The sequence below is a fragment of the Gopherus evgoodei genome, chromosome 1 (genome assembly GCF_007399415.2).
Source record: "Gopherus evgoodei ecotype Sinaloan lineage chromosome 1, rGopEvg1_v1.p, whole genome shotgun sequence".
In the NCBI taxonomy this organism is placed as follows: Eukaryota; Metazoa; Chordata; order Testudines; family Testudinidae; genus Gopherus; species Gopherus evgoodei.
This window is the reverse complement of record NC_044322.1, coordinates 113208768-113219374: the sequence shown is the minus strand read 5'-3', so window position 1 is coordinate 113219374 and position 10607 is coordinate 113208768. Positions and strand designations below refer to the sequence as shown.

The 10607-nt window shown below is 37.9% G+C and overlaps 1 protein-coding gene across 1 annotated transcript in view; it reads left to right on the top strand.

Moving 5' to 3' along the window:
• The first annotated feature begins 380 nt into the window (after window positions 1-380).
• Window positions 381-10607, top strand: part of SLC5A7 (solute carrier family 5 member 7) — a 28540-nt gene continuing 18313 nt past the window's right edge. Inside the window, exons 1-3 of the mRNA XM_030551690.1 lie at window positions 381-449; window positions 1834-2054; window positions 8922-9035. Coding sequence (XP_030407550.1) covers window positions 1877-2054; window positions 8922-9035 — 292 coding nt within the window. The 5' untranslated portion in view covers window positions 381-449; window positions 1834-1876. The remainder of the gene's footprint in view (window positions 450-1833; window positions 2055-8921; window positions 9036-10607) is intronic.

Sequence of the window (10607 nt, the reverse complement as noted above, 5' to 3'; positions counted from 1 at the left end):
CTCTCTCCCTCTTTTCCCCTCTGATCATTCCCTGCCTCCATTCCCCATGAATGGCTCAGACAGTCATTCTCCTTTGAGTCATCTCTCTCCCCAGTCCCCTCTTGCACTCTGATATCTCTCCCCCACACTCCAGCTCTGACAGACGCACTCCCCACATGGAAGAGGGAAACACAGTGAGCCTCTTAGTTGGCGCGGTGTGTGACTGCCCTTGCGTCAGTAGTGTGCCGTGTTGTACCGGACACTATGTGCGTTTGTTCAAGTAGATGTGATGCTTCTGTGGGGCTGGAGCTCTTTGCAATGTAACTGTCCCTTTAAAAAAGGAGAAAGCTTCTCACAATCTACCTCTGGACAAAAGGCGCTGGGATCTGACTGCTTGACTCCAGTTCAAGAGACAGAGGAGACAGAGAGCACAGAAAGAAGGGAAAAGAGGAGACCCTGCCACAAAAGAGGTGAATGGGGGCAGGGATTGGAATTAGTGATGCTGGGGAGGGAAAAGCTTTGGAGGGGAAAAGCTTTTGCTGAGTGATGCTGAAGATGCAGGGAACTGTCTGTGTCTGGATCCTATTTTTGCTTAATGGGAGAAATAACTCTAACTTGCTACTGTAGCTAGTAGGCAAGCTCAGGGTTTGCCTGTGCGAACTCAGAAACTACAAGCTACCTGCTTTGCTTGAATGTAAAAGCTGATTATGTATGTCAAAGGTATTGGATAGTGATATGTGGGGGATTGGAAGAATTTGCTACACTCTGTGTAGATGACAGTAGTATTGTCAATTCCTGGGGGCGGGGGTGTTAAACTTCACTTATAGACTTGTATGGAAACTTAAATACTTTTTTTATGTAGAGATCCACAGTGTACATTAAAGATAGTATATTTTACGTCAATATCTAGTACATAAAAATACAGGGTTCATTTCTTTGTGTAACTGAGAGTGAGTTCAAAGAAACTGTGAGAAAGGATGGCAAAGGTGCACTGAATAGGTATATTTCTTAATAGTATCAATCCTCTAGAGTTTATTAATCTAAGATTATTTCAATTACACTTGTCTTCTATTTGGCATGTTTCACTGTTCTGACTTTTTAGAATGTATGGAGTTTTTCATTTAGAAAATGAAAGACAAAACTGAAGAAATTCTTGTGGTGTGAGGAATTTTTCTTATCAAAAAGCAAATACAGATGTGCAAGAGCAGAAAAATACAGATGTATAAGTACAGAAGCTGAATGAGGAGTTAATGTGGGGAGGGAAAGGGTATGGATTCCAATACTTAAGTTTTCTAGTGTGGTTATTATTTGTCCACAGCTTTTGATATTCCTTAATGTAATTTTGTAGCATGGATTTAAACTAATAAAAGATCTTTGTAAAAATGAACAGCTCATATTACTAATATTTTCTATTCTGGAGGCTGTAAGTGAAAGTATTTCTTGAGTAGAGAAGTCTACTGTATCAAGGAGTATATTAAACAATTAGAATTATAAGTGATTTCTTGCAACACCCTAGTTTTTAGCAAGATTATTTTGTTTAACTCATGTAATGCTAGTTTTCTGTTCCTGAAACAAATTTTAAAAAATTAAGTAACAATTTGCTTTTAGTTTCAAGGGTTTGTCAGAAGTTTCTGAAATATTGGTGTAACCTGCATTGTTTTAAACACAACTCATATTATTTCTGGTTACATCTGAAATAACCATTCAATAAAATAATCCATACATTCTCTTTGATGAAGTGATGAGTTTCCTTTATATTCTGGTTCTAATTGGTCTCGTGCCATGCATGTATGATTTGTTTGCTTTGCTTTTATCAAATGTATAGTGTATAATGTATTATTGCATTCTCTTCAGAGATCTTAATGAAATAGCAATCCAGGGAAGTCGTGATTTCAACATGCCTTTCCATGTGGAGGGGCTGGTAGCTATAATTGTATTCTATCTGGCAATCCTGTTTGTTGGAATATGGGCTGCCTGGAAAACCAAAAATAGTGGCAGTGATGGAGATCGCAGAGAAGCTATCATAGTCGGTGGAAGAGATATAGGCTTGCTAGTTGGTGGATTTACGATGACCGGTATGATAAACCCTCTTTTTTATACCTGAAACATAGCATCTCATTCTTTCTTTCTTATGAATAAAAGATATAGACAATATTGTGTTTTGAATAATGCAAAGTGGAGAAAAGAAATCTTAATTTCAATGCACAGTCATGATTTAAGATGGATTATTTTTGCTTGTTTGATACTGTATTTGTTTAATGAATAAGTAAATATGCCAGTCATTTAAATCATCATCATTATATTCTAAAGGAATAATTAACTCTATTTATTTTACACTGATGCCGTATTAATCAGTAAATAGAGACATTTTGGGGCAGTAATGATTTTAAATAGAAGACTGAGATATCAGAATTTTTCAGTGGAATGAATATACAGTTACTTTTATTATAGCATCCCAAACCTGTGGGTTAGAGATGTGTTTTAGAAGAGAAAAAACTTTAAATACAGAAAGGAATGGGAAAATATGCTGCAGCAAAGAGCATTTTTGATGCACTGGGCCAAATTTAATTCCACTGATTTCAATAGAATTACATAAGGGGTTATTTTGGCCTATTTTGCCATAGTTTGGCAAACTGACCTAATATTGTATTGTGCATATTCATATTAGCAGACAGAGATTAGGAGAAGATTTGAGTTCTACTTTCAGTCATTCCAGCGCAACCTCTGAGACTCAAAGGGGTGCACTGGAGTGTCTGAGAGAACCACTAGATTAACGGAAGACAATGGGACTACTTGTGTGAGTAACTCTTCAGTAGTATGCAGGGCCCGCTCCAGGCCACAGAGCACCAAGCGCGTGCTTGGGGCAGCATGCCGTGGGGGGCTCTCTGCTGGTTGCCAGGAGGGCAGCAGGCGGCTCCGGTGGACCTCTCGCAGGCGTGCCTGCTGAGGGTCCACTGGTCCCACGGCTCCAGTGGAGCATCTGCAGGCATGCCTGCAGGAGGTCCACCGGAGCCGCGGGACCAGTGAGCGGCAGAGCTCCCCCGCGGCTTGCCACCGTGCTTGGGGCGGCGAAATGGCTAGAGCCGGCCCTGGTAGTATGAGTAAAAGCATCACAATCTGGTCCTAAATTACAAGTGTTTTCAGATAGTCTATCTAATTTGTACAAAATTACATTGTATACAAACTGAACTGATATCTTTTTATTTAAACATATGTCATTTTGGTTTAGAATCATTCACATTTGTGATATTCTTAATGCAATTCCAACATGAAGCCCTTACACCTCCAGTTTAGATTGATCAGATTCTATTGAAATTTCTTTCTTGTGATGTATTTCCAGCTTCAGAGTTAAGGATGAGCCTCATAAAAACTAAGAGCAAAATTCTGTGGTCCTTAATCAAGCAGAATTCCCACTGACTGCAATAGGAATTTTGCTCACTTAAGGACTGCACATTTGGTTGTAGACAGGAAAATTGTTCAGGATGTTGTTTAAAGCCAATAGATTCTGAATCAAGGCTAAAACTCTACTTCCCTCCCTCCACTGTTGTGTAGTGTAGTGTGTTCCTGTTGCCTGCTGAACTGCCACTTCTCCATTCAAAGGGGGCTGGATATCACTGACTAACTCTGGTTGGAACTTATTCGCCAAAATGAGGCACGTCACCACGACTGGAAGATGACGATTCCATTTTGTGGCAGCTTCTGAAGTTTCCAAATTTGTTTTACTTCCACCTTGGAACAAAACCAATACCTCTCAAACATTTTCAGGAAAGAAGGGTGTGGGGAGGCTGATGGCTAGGGTTAGGCCTCCGCTGTGGGAGACCCAAATACAAATCCCTCTTGGCCTGATTTGGGATCAAAAACTCCATTCTGAATCAGGCAGAGCAGGGACTTGAACCTAGGTCTATTACATCCCAGTCCTAACCACCAGGACACACACATCCTCCTGACACAATGCCATTATTATGAAAACATTCCAAAGGTTTTCCTCCCAAAACAAAGGAAGAACAAAAACAGTTTTTTTTGAAACCTCAAAAGTTGCCACAAAACAGAATTGTCATCCTCTGATCATCTGTGCTGATGATGTTTCCTGTATTCACACAGGGTCCAGTCCTGATGTCTTTGCTCAGGTAAAAATCCCATGTACTTCAAAGTGTAAGGCTCGATCATCCAAAGAGTGATGCACATGCTTAATTTTACATGCTGTGAGTAGCCCCACTGAAGTTAATGTGGGACTACCAACCATGCATAAAGTTAGCCCCATTCTAAGTTCAATGACACTTTGCACAGTGCTCAAATGTATGCATATTCATACATTTATGCAGAATCAGGGCCTAAGTCTTGTTTGAATAGGGATGATTGGACCACACCGTTTGTAAAGCAGGATTGAAAGGTAATTTTTAAATGCAGGATGATGACAATCAGCCATAATATACAGAAAACTACCATGTTACGCCTTGGTATTTTGATGCCTCCGAACAAAGGGGGATTTTGATTTTTGTTGATTATCTTGTGATATCCAGGCAGAATGAGTTAAAGGGTAGTATTTTAGTTTGAGTTTTGAAATTCCTGAATTTTAGGAATATTATTCCAACATAAATATATACCATTAATTCACTTAATTGTTTAAATGCTAATTCAAAAAGAAAGCCTGTCATGTAAATGAGAACTTAAATGAAAAACTGCTTACTGAGCATCATAGCACACCCATACCACAAATGTGGAAACAAAAAAACTTCAAAATTTTAAAACTTCCTTTTTAAAATTGTATTTATTAGAATAGGATCCAATTCTGCTACCTTGACTCCTGCTGAGTAGTGCCTTACTCCACAAGTAGTACCACTGAAATCAAAGGACTGACCCCTAGGGTAAGATGTTACTCAACACGAGGGTGGCAGAACTGCGTACTTAGATTTTAATATCAAATTGATGGCCCATTTCTGGAGTCCATGGGAATCTTTGGATTGAATTCAGTGGGAGTAGGATTCAGCTTAGATTTATTAAAATTTATTTTGTAAATAAGCATTTGGACAGCTTATAAAATGTATACACCCAATTAATAATGTCAATAGGGAAAATCTAAATGGAGGTTTATGTTTCTTAAGAAACAGCTATATTAAAAAGTAAATAACATGTTTTAACACAAAATGGTTCAAAGCTGAACATATCTGCTGTTCTCAAAATACAAAGAGTTAGAAAACTGAATTATGGACAAATCACAAAATTTCATTTTAAACCTGAAATTGTTTAAGATGAATTAAAGAACAAATTAAGCCTTTAACTCATGTATCATTTTACATGTATAAATTTGAATATGAGCAAATTATTAGCATTTTATTTAGTAAAAAAAATTACCTCAGAGACGAGATCTGTGGCAAATTTCAGCCCACCATAAATGTTTATGGTTGTGACTAAACCCTGGGGGAAACCCTGGGAGTTGTTTAATCAAATGCTGCCGCAGCCTAACAAAAGTGCTCCAAATGAAACCATGATAATAATTATCCTCGGACACTGTTCTTCATTTTAGTCAGAGAGAACGCTACATTTTCTTATACAATGAAAAATTATCAATATGCTTGTGTGATCAGTAACTTTGTTTTACAAAATCTCATTAGCTTGATAACAATTTGAGTGATCAGTCAGCAGATTGTTTTATAAAGAAATGCTAGCTGGTTTTCCATCTGTGTAACTACTAGAAAAATCCAATATTGTGATACATGTTGACATGGAAAGATCATTTAATATAAATTTCTGTGTTTCTCATCTGAACTAAAAGCAGCATTTGACTCCACATCATAATCTATAACGTTGTAACCTATAACATAATCTATAACATTTCTCTTGGTGTACATTTAAAATGGAAAGTTGATGTTGTCTGTATTTCATCAAAAGTGCAGGCAGATAAAAGATTAAAATAGTCTTCCATATGTGACTGACTCTGTAGATTACTAATTTTTTATTCCCTGTGTCTGGCTTGTTTAAAAAAGGGAGATCACACAACAACTACATTAAAATAACTTAAAAATTGGGGCTTAGCAAAGCTAATTATCAGAAAATATACATCTAAGAATGAAATTTCATCCTTATGTCATCCCAGCCATTATGGCTCTTATTTACTTATTTATTATGATGCATGCATTCCCAAAAGAGCACCTTCCCAATGTTCTAGGTTCTTTCAACAGATGTTTAAAAGACTTGCAAATTAAAATATAATTAGAAGTCACTCCTCACAGCCAAATCCAGAAACTGACCAACCAAAAAATTAACACTGAACAATATTCCACCATATCCTCAAATACCAGCCCTTTCTCCTGAAAGCCTGGGAAAATAGATGAGCTCTGCAATGTCCAGTGAAGATTAACCAATTTGGGCTATTTGTGATAAGAGTGGAAAGTCATGGTGCTTCCATGGAGAATGTCCTATCAGCAGCCTCTCTCTCTTACAGACTGATTTTGCTCCTGCCCAAGCACCTGCCTTGATCATAGCTATGGCAATGAGAGAGGCAATACCCTAAGTGGGTATAAAATAGATTTCCTGAGATCTGCACATATCTCAGAGATCTGATTCTGGGGGAAGAACTCCCTGTTCATGCAGAGAGGTGGTGAGAGCTAACACCACCCCCACAGAATGGTTCAGGAAAAGGTCTATTAAGAGATCCTTGGGTATAACCAGGTCAAGAGATGTTCTGCGCCATTGTCAGAACAGTCTAAATATCAGAAAGAACAATACAATGATCTGTTATCTTACATATGCAACCATGTATGTATATTAGTATTACTGCATGAGCAGTTTTGTGAGGGAAGGAAACCGAAATGACCATGAAGTGAAGCCCAGCTGTTCTTTCCTAAAATGAGAGATTATCCCATTAGAAATGTGCTAATATATTAGAAACAGCACCTCAGAATTTTTTTCTTATTCATATAGTACATGATAAAATAAAAAATAAGAGTTTGGTCTGGTACTAAGGAAGCGTGTCAGTATTTCTGGGTGAAAAAAAGCTGTGTTGGACAAAATAATCCCTTCTGAGCCCTGATATACATACTCCTATATGATTTATAGCAGGTAAAATGCCTAAGCAGCTTAGGAAGAGAAGTGGGTGCACTGGAATGAGAAAGTCAGGGGTCCAGACCTGTTACTCTCCATCCCAAATGCAACCAATGCTTGGTGCAATTGATCTGACTCAGCCAACAAGTTATTCCAGCCTGGGACTTAGAGTACTGGGCACCACTCTACAGATTCTACGTCCGCCTTCCCTAGTGAAGAAGGTAAAACTTCCATCCATCCACCTAAGCATTTTCATTGTAGACATTACAATCATAGTATCTAGACACTTCAATCCCATTACTATATACTCTTTAACATACAGCTAGCAACACAAATCACAGGCATGTCAGGACACTGGAGAACCAAACTAGACTGGGCCATGTTTTCTCTAGCTTTTCCACCCATCCCTGTTAGGCGATACAAAAGCCTATAGTATGAGCAGTATGCTAGTGATTCTGTAATATTGAGCCTTGGTGCCAGGGATCAGTAATGGGGTGAGTGATCTTTCTATCTCTCGATATCTGGGCATGCATTATTATCATTGCCAGTGTCTGTGTATTGTGCAATAAATCTTGGCAAGCTACCAAGTTGTCCACTGACAACAGCAGGATCACAGGCAGAAGGATTTGGCCACTCTTACCAGGAGCAGATCTTCCATTGCTGTCCCAACTACATCTCCTACAAAGATTTGCAGCTGAATACTGGACCAGGGCTATGATTCTGAATGCGGAGTAGAAGATATTCATTATTTCTCTTTGTAGCCAGAACCCCACTGTTAGCTTTGTTCCTTAGCCTGTGGAAACATACAAGATTTAGCTTCAAAATTAAAAAACACACAAACCCATATTTTGTACATGCTCAGTGGCTGAGTGATATTATTACAAAATGTCTGAGAGAATACTGTAAATAATCTCCCATAAAAGTTAATTAAAATTTTTAAATAATTTGTTTTCATTTGTGTTCACCCCCCACTTGTCTTTGCTTTCTTCAAATATTCTAACAAATTAGTTTATTGGCATGAATGTTTGTAGAAACAGTGACTGCTGACAGCATATTGCAGAATACTCAGAAAAAGTGAATTTCGAATTCAAGTTTTTACACTGGAACTATGATTCTAAGAGTTACATTCCTTCTCATCTAATCAGGAAATAAGAACAAAATCTTGTGACCTCCGTGTCCAATCAAAACTGCTCAGGTTTTGCATTTCTAAAATCTAACATTTGTAATGAACTGCCCATGAACAAACTACAGATCTAAACATTAATTCATAAATCTTATACAGAGAGTATCTGTACAAATACATTAGAGAAAATCAAGATCTATTTGCAGACAATCTGCAAATAGGAAAAGAAATCATATTCCCTGCAATTATTTGCTATAAATTATTTGCCCAGATCTAATTACAATACACTTCTGTGCGTGAGATCTGCATTTGAGACTTCGTCTTGATCCTCAGCCTCCCAAGTCTGGCAATCTGCCACCAGAGACAGAATGAGTGCATTAGCTTCCAGTGGTTAGGAATATCACAAATATTGCAGTTCTTTGTGTGAATGAAAGCAGGACCTCTACATATAGCACAACTCAGTTCAGGAATGTATCTTTAGAAGGCTTAAATACAGATGAGACAAAGTCTGAAAATTTTGGTAGAAGGACATGCCCACCGCAGCTCTAATTTTTTTAAATGGCATTTGTAGAACTGAAAATTGGCTAAATCTGGAGATTTTTTTTACTTAGCTGGAGGGTGAAACTCGAGACACATTTTAAGGACTATCATTGGTTAAACTCTTATTCAATTTAAATGTTAAGAATTTTCTGAACTGAGTTCAGTTTATAGTTGTATGATAAATGTGGACCATCAAAATAGGGTTTATGTTTTCAGTTCTTCCTCCTCTTCTTTTCAGCCACTTGGGTTGGAGGAGGCTATATCAACGGGACAGCAGAAGCCGTGTATGTCCCAGGCTATGGGCTGGCTTGGGCTCAGGCACCCATTGGCTATTCCCTTAGTCTGGTTTTAGGTAAGCAAAAATAAATTAGTCTCTCCATTTCTTAAAATATACAGATGTTAAAATTGTTATTGGAACGCCCACAATTAGGGCCTGATGCAAAGGTCATTAACATTAATGGTGGGCCTTCCAGTGACTTTAATGGGTTTTCAATTAGGCCCTTAGAAAGGAAACTAATGCATTACTAATTACTGGAAATAATTTTATATCTTAACTCACCAAGACTGCCTTTGACACCCAGAGGTTAACCCTTCTGAATGCACTCGAGGACTACTACAACAATATAAAGCTTTTATTTTGAGTAGATTTTGTTTCGTTCAGATTGGTCAATGAAAGGTACTATATATGGCCTTCATCACCCTAATATCTGAGAACAATCTTGAATGTGTTTATCCTCACAATACCCCTTTGAGGCAGTGAAGTGCTATTATCAAGATTTTACAGGTAGAGAGCTGAGGCAGAGAGGCTAAGTGATGTGCCCAAGGTCATACAGGAAGGCAGTGGCAGAGCAAAGAAAACAGTGGACCTTCCTTCCCCTCAAATTCAGAATGAAAGTCTAAATATACCAAAATTAAGAGGCTTACGCTGAATGACTGCTACTACGTAAGGTATAAAGTATTAACAGTGTGGTTGGTTGGTTGTTTTTTAAATACAGTACTTTTGTCTTCATAAATATAGTCTTACAGTTGTTTTAAATGGACATAGTATATTTTATTTGCACAAAAGGGAGTTGTTCTGACAGCACAATTCCTTTTCTTAATTAAAAAAAAATCAGAAAGTAAAATTCATTGTAGAACAGGGGCTCTCAGATTTCTTCATAGGGTGGAGCACCACTTAATAAAGCTATTGTCTTGTGAATCACTTTCCTTCCCATGCACAATAGTATAGATTAACTCCTGACTGATTTGTCATCATTTTATTATTTAACATGAGATCCCTGTATCAACTACAGCAATTGTTTGAATGAAAAAGTACTATCAGGAATGTATGTATTTATTTTTATCTCTTGGTAATGTGCTAAGTGTCCTTTCTGATAAAAATGGATCTCAGTGTCTAGTCTGGCTCTTCACTTCATTTCTACTCCCTTCTATTCTGTTCCTTTGTCTCCTGCTGATGCTTTTCTGCGTCTTTTCCTCATCTCTACCTGTACATCCTTCCCCTACCAGGTGGCTCCTTGCTCCCCCAGATATGCTTTCCAGTCATCTAACCCTGTTCTTCTCTTAGACATAATGTTGGGTAAATTCCTTCCTTTCTCATGCTGGACATTTATGTCTGGCTTGTGGATACATCACCAAATAAAATTAGAGCAAAAAAAAATTGCAGTCCTGTTCCAATATGTTGATCCCAAGCTAAGCACCTTTACATTAAATGAAAATGAACTGAGCACCACCCACAGCAGGCTGAATGCACTGAAGCACAGAGCCTTGCAAATCCATATTTTGTTTTTCATAACCAGATCATGTGTGTTAGTGTTGTGTGTGAACATAGAGTAGGGGATGTTAAATGATTTTCATTCATATTTATCCTGCTCTTTGAACTGCTGCTTTCTTTACATGGAAAAATAAAACTTCCTTTCATATTTAG